This window comes from Oncorhynchus clarkii, chromosome 20, assembly GCF_045791955.1.
Source record: "Oncorhynchus clarkii lewisi isolate Uvic-CL-2024 chromosome 20, UVic_Ocla_1.0, whole genome shotgun sequence".
In the NCBI taxonomy this organism is placed as follows: Eukaryota; Metazoa; Chordata; class Actinopteri; order Salmoniformes; family Salmonidae; genus Oncorhynchus; species Oncorhynchus clarkii.
The window spans coordinates 82,070,088-82,086,199 of NC_092166.1; the positions used below are offsets into that span (position 1 = coordinate 82,070,088).

The 16,112-nt window shown below is 39.1% G+C and overlaps 1 protein-coding gene across 7 annotated transcripts in view; it reads right to left on the bottom strand.

Moving 5' to 3' along the window:
• LOC139376985 (calcium-activated potassium channel subunit alpha-1-like) overlaps positions 1-16,112 on the bottom strand; it is a 198,021-nt gene that overhangs the window by 3,983 nt on the left and 177,926 nt on the right. For 4 of the 7 annotated variants that reach the window (XM_071120020.1, XM_071120021.1, XM_071120026.1 and 1 more), the window contains 7 exons: positions 12,852-13,044; positions 11,174-11,290; positions 10,715-10,810; positions 5,344-5,474; positions 3,405-3,599; positions 1,711-1,838; positions 1,188-1,409 (listed from right to left, as the gene is read on the bottom strand). In XM_071120020.1, coding sequence (XP_070976121.1) covers positions 1,188-1,409; positions 1,711-1,838; positions 3,405-3,599; positions 5,344-5,474; positions 10,715-10,810; positions 11,174-11,290; positions 12,852-13,044 — 1,082 coding nt within the window. Of the gene's footprint in view, positions 1-723; positions 769-1,187; positions 1,410-1,710; positions 1,839-3,404; positions 3,600-5,343; positions 5,475-10,714; positions 10,811-11,173; positions 11,291-12,851; positions 13,045-16,112 lie in introns of all 7 variants that reach the window. The other 3 variants (XM_071120025.1, XM_071120022.1, XM_071120024.1) reach the window with 2 other exon arrangements.

Below are 16,112 nucleotides of genomic sequence, written 5' to 3' on the forward strand. Positions count from 1 at the left end.
ACATGGTAACATGGTTTCAACTCATTTTGCTGCTTAAAATGGTGTACATTGATGTTACAACATGTACACTGCATGTGTAATACACGTGCACATCAACTACAGCATGTACGCCGCATGTGTAATACACGTGCACATCAACTACAGCATGTACACAGCATGTGTAATACACGTGCACATCAACTACAGCATGTACGCTGCATGTGTAATACACGTGCACATCAACTACAGCATGTACACCGCATGTGTAATACACGTGCACATCAACTACAGCATGTACACCGCATGTGTAATACACGTGCACATCAACTACAGCATGTACACAGCATGTGTAATAAACGTGCACATCAACTACAGCATGTACACCGCATGTGTAATACACGTGCACATCAACTACAGCATGTACGCCGCATGTGTAATACACGTGCACATCAACTACAGCATGTACACAGCATGTGTAATACACGTGCACATCAACTCCAGAATGTCCATGCTTGTTTCCAAAGCATTCTGAGAGTTGTCCATGCTATGCACAATACTTATTTTTGATTTTGCTGTAAATCCCAAATATGTATGAAAAGCGTGCAAGTTCCATAACAAAATCTAATCTAATATTAGTATTCTCTTTTAAAAATATATATTTTTTAAAAGCTTGATTAAAAGAAATACAGGATAAACAAAAAACAAGCTTGGATGTCTATGTGTAGTCTCACCCACAATACTAACCACAGTAGTATTCACTCAGCAACCTCAGTAAATGTTCAAGATATCCTGTAAACCCATACTTCAACTTTAGTATTCTCAAGGAGACCACAACACAAAATAATAATTATTAATAGTTCCTTGTTTATAGATCACATGCATTTTAATGTGTTATTCTGCATTATTTTCTGCTGTCATCGAGATGAGGTGATCTATCTGCCATTTTGACTTCTCTGTTATAGAGCAATCGGTGAGAATAAACACTAGATTATTTAGAAATTATAAGAAATGCAGAACTTCACAACAGGCAGTTCAATACTGGACAAATACAAACAGACACATTCTCTACGTCCCAAATGGCATCCTTATTTTCTTTGTTGTGCACTACTTTTGACCAGAACACATAGGGCTCTGGTCAAAAGTAGTGTACTAAATAGGAAATAGGGTTTGCCATTTGGGACGCAGACATCTTTAGAGGAATCACATACTTTTGTTTATCCCGTGAGTCCCTGCTCTTGGCGCGGTTGGTGCGGTTGGTGGCGGGGATAGAATGGACGGAGGAGCTCTTTTTGCTGGAGGAATGGGAGGAGTGGGAGCTATGGGTGAGGCTGGCCTGGGACTGACCCGCGTTGTGGTCAAACTGCATCAGGCAGAAGATCAGGTCTGATGGCACCAGCTCAAAACCATACGGTGGGTTGGTTATTACATATCTGGAGAGGAGAGGAGAGGAGAGGAGAGGAGAGGAGAGGAGAGGAGAGGAGAGGAGAGGAGAGGAGAGAGAGAGAGAGAGAGAGAGAGAGAGAGAGAGAGAGAGAATCTATTCATGTAGTCCTTAATATTAGCAGGCATGTCAGTTACAAACGAAATTCTTATTTACAATGTAGGCCGGGCAAATGTAGATACAGTAATCAATATGAAGTTATTGATTTATCCAAATGTATCAAAATGAGCCATCTACAGTTATTCTAGTGGACAATGTGTCGACAGTAACTCACCTCCTAACATACTCACCGTTTAGTGCATTGACTTGTATGACTTTGTGTGTTTAGATGGGCGTCCCTCAATCGGTAAATTCCGAAGCAAAGCATGTTGTATGTTTTTAACGCTTTACAAAACAAGTCACCGTAGCAACCACCATCCTGGAAGACAGAGAAGCAAAAAGTTTAACCTCTCTAGGCAAGGGGGCGGTATTTTCACGTCCGGATGAAAAACGTGCCCAAAGTAAACTGCCTGCAACTCAGGCCCAGAAGCTAGGATATGCATATTATTAGTAGATTTGGATAGAAAACACTCTGAATGTTCTACAACTGTTTGAATCATGTCTGTGAGTATACCAGAACTTATTTGGCAGGCAAAACCCTGAGGACAAACCATACAGGACTTTTTTTTGAGGGGACATTGTTTTCAAATGAGTGTTCTATGTGGATCTAGATTTCTAAGGCACTTAATTGCAGTTCCTATTGCTTCCACTAGATGTCAACAGTCTTTAGAAATTGGTTGATGTTTTTCCTTTGAGTAATGAAGAAGTAGCCATTTTCTATCTGGGTGGATAGCTAAGTGTACTGTTGTGGTTGGGGGACGCAACCTGAAAGCTCGCTCCACTCTGTTTTTATCCGCTATTATACTCAGTTTATCCCGTCTTAAATGTTATCGATGATTTCTATTAAAAAAAAATACCTCAAGTTGGATTAGGAAAGTTGTTTGAAATGTTTGAATAAAGTTTACAGGTAACTTATTAGATAATGTGTAGTCATGTCGGGCGAGTTGGAACCGGTGTTTTTCAGAATCAAACGCGCCAAATAAATGGACATTTTGGAGATTTAATGACGGAATTTATCGAACAAAAGGACCATTTGTGATGTTTACGGGACATATTGGAGTGCCAACAGAAGAAGCTCTTCAAAGGTAAGGCATGAATTATATCGTTATTTCTGAGGTTTGTGTCGCGCCTGGCGGGTTGAAATATGATTGTCTGTGTTTGTTTGATGGGGTGCTGTCCTCAGATAATAGCATGGTTTGCTTTCGCCATGAAGTCTTTTTCGAAATCTGACACAGTGGCTGAATTAACAAGAAGTAAAGCTTTAATTTGGTGTATTGTGATTGTATGAAAGTTAAATATTGATAATAATTTAATTTGAATGTGGCGCTCTGCCATGTCACCGGATGTTGTCAAATCAATCCCGTTAACGGGATTTAATCCCTAAGAAGTTTTTAATGTTAAGTTTTAGATTTTTTTAACTCACAGCTTGTCCCTTATATGATTCATTTAAATTGTGAATAAAATGGAGTCTTGTGGAATTCCTTTTGTGATTTCTCTGGAAACTACTGTAGATTTATGTCCATCCACATTGACACACAGTAGCCTCTGATGTGAGCCTCACATTTCATTACATACACTGGATCCACTTGATATGTATGGTTCAGCATACCACAGAGGTCAGGATATATCATTCAGCCTCCTCTACAACCACAGAGGTCAGGATATATAATTCAGCCTCCTCTACAACCACAGAGGCCAGGATATATCATTCAGCCTCCTCTACAACCACAGAGGTCAGGATATATCATTCAGCCTCCTCTACAACCACAGAGGTCAGGATATATCATTCAGCCTCCTCTACATGCCTTGTTCTCCCCTACTGGCCTCAGTGAGTAAACAGCCCTGTACTGCAAGCAGAGGTGACAAAACACAACCAGTCACTTACCCCCAAGTCAGCGAAAGGCCCGTCGTACAAGGCTAGCTGTGCAACACGACACCTGTCCCGGTTAGCGAGGGTCTGCGGCGTGCTGTAGCCTCCTCGTAATGCATTCTCCTCCGCCAACAGACCCTCCAGCTCCGGAGTGGCCCCCCCTGTTACCAGCGTCCGGATCAGGGTGAGGATATTATCATTGAAGTATGTCTGAAACGATGAATGAGACAAGAGAGAGAGAGTGAGCAAGAGGGAGAGATTGTAAAGCAGGAATCCATGACATGTAGCCAGCCATCTAGGCCTGAAGAAATTCCAATTACTGCAGGTTACTCTCTCTCTCTCTCTCTCTCTCTCTCTCTCTCTCTCTCTCTCTCTCTCTCTCTCTCTCTCTCTCTCTCTCTCTCTCTCTCTCTCTCTCTCTCTCTCTCTCTCTCTCTCTCTCTCTCTCTCTCTCTCTCTCTCTCTCTCTCTCTCTCTCTCTCTCTCTCTCTCTCTCTCTCTCTCTCTCTCTCTCTCTCTCCCTCTACCGCCAGGCAGAGCCACAGTGACTTGTTTCTACACATATTCATGCTGTTGAGGTACTCTTAGGACTGGTAAGAATGAAGAGTTTGGATAGAGAAGGGACAGTAGTGGTGGGGAGTATGTAACAACCCTGTGTTAGTTCATTACAACACTGTAGATTTAGTGAACATGTTCAGGTCTTCTTCTTTCTCTGGTCTGTCTGTCTGTCTGTCTGTCTGTCTGTCTGTCTGTCTGTCTGTCTGTCTCTGCCCGCCCGCCCGCCTGCCTGCCTGTCTGCCTGCCTGCCTGTCTGCCTGCCTGCCTGCCTGCCTTCCTGCCTGCCTGCCTGTCCTTGCTTGTTCTACACAGGAACATGTTCCCTGTCTGGGATGCTGTCAGGGCTCCAGAGTAGAATGACGGACGAGCCGTGTCTATTAGGTAACATGACCTTTGTCTACACCGAAACACACTTAAAGGCAGCTTCTGTTCCAGCCTCAGTCAAAGTGAAAGACAGACAGATGAAGCCATCGTACCAGGTAAAGTGCCAGGCTTTCTTGTATGTCTTCCTGGAGTTTTTTTTGTTTTTACCAGGAGGACATAACATTTTATTGTCCCAATGGGATTCCATTAAGACCTTTCTTGGTTTTTGATGATGTCTGTGAAGAGACCTTTTAGTCAGTAACATCAGTAACACTTGAAGGTACACATATTAGACACAAATGTATTGATTATAAGGGTGTACGTACGTAGCTTATAAGGCCTTTATTATGTCTTATAAGGGTGTACGTACGTAGCTTATAAGGCCTTTATTATGTCTTATAAGGGTGTACATAAGTAGCTTATAAGGCCTTTATTATGTCTTATAAGGGTGTATATAAGTAGCTTATAAGGCCTTTATTATGTCTTATAAGGGTGTATATAAGTAGCTTATAAGGCCTTTATTATGTCTTATAAGGGTGTATGTAAGTAGCTTATAAGGCCTTTATTATGTCTTATAAGGGTGTATGTAAGTAGCTCATAAGGACTTTATTATAAAGGCCTTATAAGCTACTTACATACACCCTTATAAGACATAATAAAGGCCTTAAAATAAAGTGTTACTGTAACATCTATAGTTTCCCATTCCTATTAACCGATTTCATTTATGGTATAAAACCACAAGCTCTTTGCGTTACCAACTGGAGTCTGAAACCGGGTCTCTTGGGGTCAGAAACCGGGTCTCTTTGGGTCTGAAACCGCATCTCTTGGGGTCTGAAACCATGTCTCTGGCAAGCCACAATGCTGTGTGAGCCCACCTTGCTAAAGCCTATATAGGCAATCGCTCAGGGGAGCCAAACGTTAGAATTTTGCTACACTCGCAAATAACATCTGCTAACCATGTGTACGTGAGAAAAAAAAATGTTGATTTGATTTGAAAAAGGCTTCAGGTCTGTGTAGTTAGTGCATGTCTTACAGCACTCATCAGGGAATCCAGCACGCTGACTGCGAAAGCCGTCCCACAGGCGAAGGGCTGAGTGAGGTACAACTCCGTGTCAGGGTCGTCGTCGTCATCCTGGTCCAGGAACTGAACATTGGAGTCATTCACTGGTGGGGAAGACATTAAAATATGGACTTAATGATGTGTATGATACTACAGTGTTGTAGTATAGCATGAAAGTCAGGCTGTTCAACGTACAGTACGCTATAACTAAAATCTGATCAACAGCTTAACCATCCTGCAGGAAATAGTTATCATGCATAACATATACTTTTACACACAGCCATAATCTCAGACATTATTCACGTAATACAGCGATTCTGAAGCATCACAGATTCAGTCATAGGGACGTAGACAATGCCTGATGGCACAGAGGGATTGCTTTAAACAGTCAATGGTTGTGGATATGGATTGTTAAAAGAGTCAGAGGGGATTTAATACGTAGGTATTCAAATCATGTGTTTACTTGGAGAAGATCTCAAATATTTACAGGCATCCTCCATGCGAGCAAACATATTGTATGTGCGAGTTTTGTCTCTGGTTGGCTTTGTGGTCAGCTACAGTATTACAACCCATATCCCCAGGCCATTCATGGACTCATGACTTCATGCACATTAAAAGACTTAAGCTTTGAATTTCAACATAAGCAATCTTCAACCGTATCAACAACATCAATAAGATGTTGTTAAGTCTTGTAAATATAGCTATAGGTCCAGCTATAGTTATTCATTTGAAAAGTAAACATGTTAATATTTTTTTAAACACACCTTTGAGCACAAAAAACACCTAAAGCTTTAAAAAAGAAAGTATTGATGTTGTTTGGTTTCAGAAGTGCTACTCCAACCGTGTGCTAAATAAAAATCAGCCAGAGCTGACAAGAGTCAGATGAAAGGAACGTCATTGGCAAGAGAAATGATCTATGAACAACTAAGATGATACTACGGAAACAGACCTAAGACACTACTATGGAACCCGAACTACAGAAAAAAAGATAAGATGCTTTAATGGAAACAGAACTAAGATACTATGGAAACAGAACTAAGATGATACTATGGAAACAGAACTAAGATGATACTATGGAAACAGAACTAAGATGATACTACGGAAACAGAACTAATATGATACTATGGAAACAGAACTAAGATGATACTACGGAAACAGAACTAATATGATACTATGGAAACAGAACTAAGATGATACTACCGAAACAGAACTAAGATGATACTATGGAAACAGAACTAAGATGATACTACGGAAACAGAACTAAGATGATACTATGGAAACAGAACTAAGATGATACTATGGAAACAGAACTAAGATGATACTACGGAAACCGAACTAATATGATACTATGGAAACAGAACTAAGATGATACTACGGAAACAGAACTAAGATGATACTATGGAAACAGAACTAAGATGATACTACGGAAACAGAACTAATATGATACTATGGAAACAGAACTAAGATGATACTACGGAAACCGAACTAAGATGATACTATGGAAACAGAACTAAGATGATACTACGGAAACAGAACTAAGATGATACTACGGAAACAGAACTAAGATGATACTATGGAAACAGAACTAAGATGATACTACGGAAACAGAACTAAGATGATACTATGGAAACAGAACTAAGATGATACTACGGAAACAGAACTAAGATGATACTATGGAAACAGAACTAATATGATACTATGGAAACAGAACTAAGATGATACTACGGAAACAGAACTAAGATGATACTACGGAAACAGAACTAAGATGATACTACGGAAACAGAACTAAGATGATACTATGGAAACAGAACTATGATACTATGGAAACAGAACTATGATAATATGGAAACAGAACTATGATACTATGGAAACAGAACTATGATACTATGGAAACAGAACTAAGAGGATACTATGGAAACAGAACTTTGATACCATGGAAACAGAACTAATATGATACTGTGGAAACAGAACTAAGATGATGCTATGGAAACAGAACTAAGATGATGCTATGGAAACAGAACTATGATACTATGGAAACATAACTATGATGCTATGGAAACAGAACTAAGATGATACTATGGAAACCGAACTAAGATGATACTGTGGAAACAGAACTAAGATGATGCTATGGAAACAGAACTAAGATGATACTATGGAAACAGAACTATGATACTATGGAAATCGAACTACGATAGTAATGGAAACAGAACTAAGATGATGCTATGGAAACAGAACTATGATACTATGGAAACCGAACTAAGATGATACTGTGGAAACAGAACTAAGATGATGCTATGGAAACAGAACTAAGATGATACTATGGAAACAGAACTATGATACTATGGAAATCGAACTACGATAGTAATGGAAACAGAACTAAGATGATGCTATGGAAACAGAACTATGATACTATGGAAACCGAACTAAGATGATACTGTGGAAACAGAACTAAGATGATGCTATGGAAACATAACTATGATACTATGGAAACCGAACTATGATACAATAGAAACAGAACTAAGATGATACTATGGAAACATAACTATGATACTATGGAGACCGAACTATGATACAATAGAAACAGAACTAAGATGATACTATGGAAACAGATCTAAGATAATACTATGGAAACAGAACTAAGATGATACTATGGAAACAGATCTAAGATAATACTATGGAAACATAACTAAGATAATACTATGGAAACAGAACTAAGACGATGCTATGGAAACAGAGCTATGATGCTACTATGGAAACATAACTGTGATACTATGGAAACATAACTATGATACTATGGAGACCGAACTATGATACAATAGAAACAGAACTAAGATGATGCTATGGAAACAGAACTATGATACTATGGAAACCGAACTATGATACAATAGAAACAGAACTAAGATGATACTATGGAAACAGATCTAAGATAATACTATGGAAACATAACTAAGATAATACTATGGAAACAGAACTAAGACGATGCTATGGAAACAGAGCTATGATGCTACTATGGAAACATAACTATGATACTATGGAAACATAACTAAGATAATACTATGGAAACAGAACTAAGATAACACTATGGAAACATAACTATGATACCATGGAAACAGAACAAAGACGATGCTATGGAAACAGAGCTATGATGCTACTATGGAAACATAACTATGATACTATGGAAACAGAAATAAGATGATACCCTTCCCCCTGTGTTTGTTCTATGCTGGCTGAAGACCTACAGTAGCTAGCCAGGTACTAGCTAACACCAGACACAGATGATAGCAGTAACCTAGAAGTATCTTTGCCTTATATGAATAGTTAATTGCTGACATGCTGCAGTCAAATGTTGGAACAAGTCGACTATGTAAAACAGTGTGAAACACGCCTTCAACGATGTTCATTACACAGCCATACTTATTTAAATAAGGTAAGAGAATAAGACATTACCATTGGTGCATTAAAATTGTGCTTTTTGTGATAAGCCAAAAAGCCATGCCTCCGATATAATTGTCAGGTACGCCTTGCCTTTTCGAGTGAATTCTAGAGTTACCACCATGACTGTATTTGTTAGAGAAAGAGACTTGGTTTTTGAATTCGTACATTTTCAGTCCTGTGGTCTTCATCAAGGGACTTCCTAGGCATATGTTATCATTCAAATTAAACTCTTTATGACAATTTGTTATATATCTCATGAGGCCATATTTTGAGGCCTAATTTTACCCTAATACAGTGAACTGTAATTAATGGTTTACAGGCCACATCAGGCCTGCAAGTAGGATTTCAAAATGCTGGTAAACTTCCCCAAATTCTCAGATTTTAAACAAATCCTGGTTGAAGGATTTCCTGTTTATTCCCTCCCGTTTCCAGGAATCTTCCAACTGGGACTTCTGGGAAATGTGGTAAAGTTGCCAGAATTTTGCAAACCTACCTGCAAGTCACATTATTCTGGGTTACAATGTGATGCGTAATTCCTATTCGAACAGCGACAGAATTAGGATAACCAACAGATGGAATTTTTATTCTCCCGCAACCTGCATTAATAAAGACTGCCATGGTTAGGAACATTGTGAGGAGACTACCTAAGCCATCTAAGACTATTTGGATAAGTTTAGAAAAATGTATGTTATTGTATCTTTGTGTAGCATAAGATTAATTAATAAATTAAACTACATTCAAAAATACAGATATTAAAAATAATTCTATAATCAACCTGCAGTAAAGAATTCTGGGAAATATGATAATAATTATGGTACAAATGTGCCTTTTTTGGGGTACCACCCCAGTGACAAACCCATTAGTTCCTTTAGGTTGCAAAAATGTTGTATTGTACCCGATGGTGGGTATTGAGGGTACACAAAATACGCTTGTACCCTGGGAAACATTTATATTTTAGTAATTTAGCAGATACTCTTATCCAGAGCAACTTATGTGAGCAATTAGGGTTAAGTGCCATGCTCAAGGGCACATCGAACTAGCAACCCTTGAGTTACTGGCCCAACGCACTAACCACTAGGCTTCCCGCCACGAAATGTACCTTCACACTGTACCTCTTTTGTTGAGAGTGTGATTATTGTACCTTTATATTCAAATTATTGGATACATTAATTATAATCTTCATCCCCACATGTAGCCTAAAAAGTACCGAACTGTACCATGTGAGATTATACGTGTACCTCTGAAGGTACATTATGTGTTTTTAAAATTGCTGTACAACAAGGAACAATACTGTACCCTAACCATACCATTATTTCTAAGTGTATGAAAACAGGACTAAGACGCTACCATGGAAACAGAATTGAGATGCTACAATGGAAACAGAACTGCGATACTACTATGGAAACAGAACTAAGACGCTACCATGGAAACAGAACTGAGATGCTACAATGGAAACAGAACTGAGATGCTACAATGGAAACAGAACTGCGATACTACTATTGAAACAGAACTGCGATGGTACTATGGAAACAGAACTAAGATGCTACTATGGAAACAGAACTAAGATGCTACTAAGGAAACAGCCACGAGGACTTGCAATTGGGATCAAAGAGCCTTGTGATTCTCAGAAAAGAGAAATAGGCCAAAACAAGACAGTCAATTCCAACAAGAGAACCCAGAGTAACAGAGTACAATCTGCTCAAAGTGATACGCTGGGAATGAACCAGACACGGGTTACATCCCAAATCACACCCTATTCCCTACATAATGCACTACATAAGGAATATGGTTCCATTTGGGGTGCAACCAAGGCCTCTTGGACCAGGCAGACAGAGAAATCAAAAGGAAGTTGGAGGAGGACGAGGCGGCTCGGCGGCGGTAGTGCAACACCGAGGCAGCGGCTTCTTACCCAGTTCTGTTATTATGTGTATGTTGATCCCACTGCTTGTATCCTGACTGAATGAAATCACAGGTAGGACTTTGCCTGCTGCTTTTACTAACGGTGCTACAGACAAGTGTTAGGGAGAAATAGTTACGAGGTTAAAGATTAGATAAATGTATTAGTCATGAATGGTTCAAAACATGAAAATCACCTTCAGAATGTGTTAGAAAGCATAGATTGACTGAGGAATTCTGGTCTGTTTAGTTTATTAAAAAGCTGAAACATCCGTACTACTACCACACTGGATTAGATTAGAAAAAAAAAATTATATTCTCAATCAGGCAATTCATTTTGGTGTTTTTTCATCACTCTAAAACTATACAAAAAAATGTGTGTATATAATTCCATGAAACCTTCCTTTTCACCCATTTCACACTCTTTAAGGACAATGCCAGAGTGACATTTCATTCATACCTGCTGACATACCTAGTTCAGTGATGATGGGGACATTGGCTCCTGTTGTGATGGAAGCCTGTCGGACCAACCCCCCGTGAACTGGACTGTTTTCAGGAGAGGACCTGTCTATGCCTGGCAGGGTAAAACCTACATGGAAACACACATAGACGCTGATGACAGCCTACGACAGATGATATAATGCCTAATGTAGCTGTTATAAAGGCCTTATGAATGCATACATTCGATGGCCTACATGTTAACACAAAGCATATTCCTGTCATGAGGCACTTATCTATTCTCCAAAGAAAGTATAGAAGAACAAGGAAAATGGAATTGATATGATTATTTATCAATACTGTATAACATATTTTAGCCATTCTTGGTCACATTCAAGTCATTTGTAGTAATCCCATATTACACAATGTTGAGTCAATTCAGCTGTATTCATGAGAGGTGCCTCCATCCGTAAATATCACAATATTAACGTTTACATGTAGCTCATTTTGTTTCCCGTCAAAGTGTCGCCGTCTGAGTGGAGTCTCAAAAAATATATATATATTCTAATGCTGAAAAAGTGTCATACACGCATAACATAATGCCAGGATAATGCATAAGATAATGGCCACGAAATAACAGAAACAAGTGACGTGAGAGTGAATCTAAATGGACTTGACATCCCCCTTTTTTTCTCTCTCTCCCTGACAAGTAAAAACATGAATTCGGTGACGCCGTATGAATAATACACGGCCTGTGATTTGACATCTGTCACTTGCTGCTGACTAAAGCCCGACCACTAGGTCATACAAGTATTATAGAGGAACAACCAGGTCAAGAGGTCCCTTAAAGTAGTACAGTCAATGGCACGACAGGAACGTCAGTCCGTTATTGAAGCCCGTTTCGTCTCACGCGATGTCAGGAAATGTTTCGATATAATATTCATAAATGACTTACTGTATCATTTTTTTTGTGTGTGTGTAAAATTGATTACAAAATAGTAATAAGAATCAAATGTGTAAGATAATCTATAATTTAATTTGCTTAATGCCAGGATAATGTCAGGATAATGCCAGGATAATGCCAGGATAATGCATAAGATAATGTCTGGATAATGTCTGGATAATGCATAAGATAATGTCAGTATAATGTCAGTATAATGTGAGGATAATGCCAGGATAATGTCAGGATAATGTCAGGATAATGCCCAGCTAATGTCAGGATAATGTCAGGATAATGCCCGGACAATGCCAATTACCAACAAGTAGCCATAGTCATTGTAACCTGAGGAACAATCATCACCAGAGATTCCTGTCAAACACAGTGACATCAGGTCAAACACACGCACGCACGTGGACACACGCGCACACACACAAATTTTCTTGTGGGAATTTCTGGTCCCCACAAGAATAGTTAAACACGTCCACACACACACACACACACTAATCCCTAACCCATACCCATACCCTAACCTTATCCTGAAAACCTAACCTTAACCCAAAATCTAACCCTAAGCCATACCCTTACCCTAACCTTATCCTGAAAACCTAACCTAACCTTAACCCTAAGCTTAACCCTAAACCTAACCTTAACCTTAACCCTAGCCCTAAACCTAACCTTAACCCTAGCCCTAAACCTAACCTTAACCCTAAACCTAACCTTAACCCTAACCCTAAACCTAACCCTAGATCCTAACCCTAAACCCCTTCCTTACCTTGGGAGGTAGCCTGCAACACCCCGATGCTGTCGTCAAACTGCATGGACTTGATGTTGAGTGACGCCAGGATGCATTCCTTGTCCTGCAGTGACGCGTCGTCGATATTGCTCTGATTGGCCGACAGGATGACACACATGTCACAGAGGTTGATATTGACGGCCCTCAGATCGGCCCGGCTCAATGGTGTGCCCTGTGACAGGAGGTGAAACAAACATTACGTTATTCTAAAATATGACAGGAGATGAGCAAACATAATGCTATTTTATAATGACTCGTACAACACTGTCCGTAAAAAAGACAAAGACGATTTGGCATGGGCACGCAGATCCTTTGAAATTTCTACACCATCGAGAGAAAATTGACTGGCTGCATCACAGCTTGGTATGGCAAATGCACCGCCCTCGACCACAAAGCACTACAGAGGGTGGTGCGGGATAGCCCAGTACATCACCGGGGCTGAGCTCCCTGCCATCCAGGACCTCTATACCAGGTGGTGTCGGAGGACAGCTCGAAAAATTGCCAAAGACTCAAGCCATAGACTGTTCACTCTGCTACAGTCCTGCACACGGTACCGGAGCATCGGCTCTTGGACCAACAGGCTCCGAGACAGATTCTACCCCCAAGCCATAAGACTGCTAAATAGCCAGAATGCTAAATAGCCAGACTGCTAAATAGCCAGACTGCTAAATTGCCAGACTGCTAAATAACCAGACTGCTAAATAGCCAGACTGCTAAATAGTCAATTAATGGTATCAGACTATGTGCACTGAACCTACGCACACTCACTAGACTATATATACACACTATATACACTCACTAGACTATATATACACACTATATACACTCACTCGACTATATATACACAATAACTAGACTATATATACACACTCACTAGACTATATATACACACTATATACACTCACTCGACTATATATACACACTCACTAGACTATATATACACACTATATACACTCACTCGACTATATATACACTATATATACACAATAACTAGACTATATATACACTATATATACACAATAACTAGACTATATATACACACTATATACACTCACTCGACTATATATACACACTATATACACTCACTCGACTATATATACACAATAACTAGACTATATATACACACTATATACACTCACTCGACTATATATACACACTATATACACTCACTAGACTATATATACACACTATATACACACTCACTAGACTATATATACACACTATATACACTCACTCGACTATATATACACTATATATACACAATAACTAGACTATATATACACACTATATACACACTCACTCGACTATATATACACACTATATACACGCACTCGACTATATATACACACTCACTAGACTATACATACACAATCACTAGACTATATATACACACTATATACACACTCACTGACACATACACCACATTGACACTCCCACACAAAACCCACACACATTACCATACACTATATACACACATACATAACACACACACACACGTATTCCGACACCACACAAACACACATACACTTTACACACACACTTTCACACTCATAATATGTTCTTTATTGTAGTCTTATTATTGTCTATCCTGATGTCTAGTAACTTTACCCTGGCTTAAAGTACATATCTACCTCTAATACCTCATTATTATCTATCCTGATGTCTAGTAACTTTACCCTGCATTCATGTACATATCTACCTCAAATACCTTATTATTATCTATCCTGATGCCTAGTAACTTTACCCTGGCTTCATGTACATATCTACCTCAAATACCTTATTATTATCTATCCTGATGACTAGTCACTTTACCCTGGCTTCATGTACATATCTACCTCAAATACCTTATTATTATCTATCCTGATGACTAGTCACTTTACCCTGGCTTCATGTACATATCTACCTCAAATACCTTATTATTATCTATCCTGATGACTAGTCACTTTACCCTGGCTTCATGTACATATCTACCTCAAATACCTTATTATTATCTATCCTGATGACTAGTCACTTTACCCTGGCTTCATGTACATATCTACCTCAAATACCTTATTATTATCTATCCTGATGACTAGTCACTTTACCCTGCCTTCATGTACAAATCTACCTCAAATACCTTATTATTATCTATCCTGATGACTAGTCACTTTACCCTGCCTTCATGTACAAATCTACCTCAAATACCTTATTATTATCTATCCTGATGACTAGTCACTTTACCCTGCCTTCATGTACAAATCTACCTCAAATACCTTATTATTATCTATCCTGATGACTAGTCACTTTACCCTGCCTTCATGTACATATCTACCTCAAATACCTTATTATTATCTATCCTGATGACTAGTCACTTTACCCTGCCTCTACCCTGCCTTCATGTACATATCTACCTCAAATACCTTATTATTATCTATCCTGATGACTAGTCACTTTACCCTGCCTTTACCCTGGCTTCATGTACATATCTACCTCTAATACCTCATTATTATCTATCCTGATGACTAGTCACTTTACCCTGGCTTCATGTACATATCTACCTCAAATACCTTATTATTATCTATCCTGATGACTAGTCACTTTACCCTGCCTCTACCCTGCCTTCATGTACATATCTACCTCTAATACCTCATTATTATCTATCCTGATGACTAGTCACTTTACCCTGCCTCTACCCTGCCTTCATGTACATATCTACCTCAAGTACCTTATTATTATCTATCCTGATGTCTAGTCACTTTACCCTGCCTCTACCCTGCCTTCATGTACATATCTACCTCAAATACCTTATTATTATCTATCCTGATGACTAGTCACTTTACCCTGCCTCTACCCTGCCTTCATGTACATATCTACCTCAAATACCTTATTATTATCTATCCTGATGACTAGTCACTTTACCCTGCCTTTACCCTGCCTTCATGTACATATCTACCTCAAATACCTTATTATTATCTATCCTGATGCCTAGTCACTTTACCCTGCCTTCATGTACATATCTACCTCAAATACCTTATTATTATCTATCCTGATGTCTAGTCACTTTACCCTGGCTTCATGTACATATCTACCTCAAATACCTTATTATTATCTCTCCTGATGACTAGTCACTTTACCCTGCCTCTACCCTGCCTTCATGTACATATCTACCTCAAATACCTTATTATTATCTATCCTGATGACTAGTCACTTTACCCTGCCTCTACCCTGCCTTCATGTACATATCTACCTCAAATACCTTAT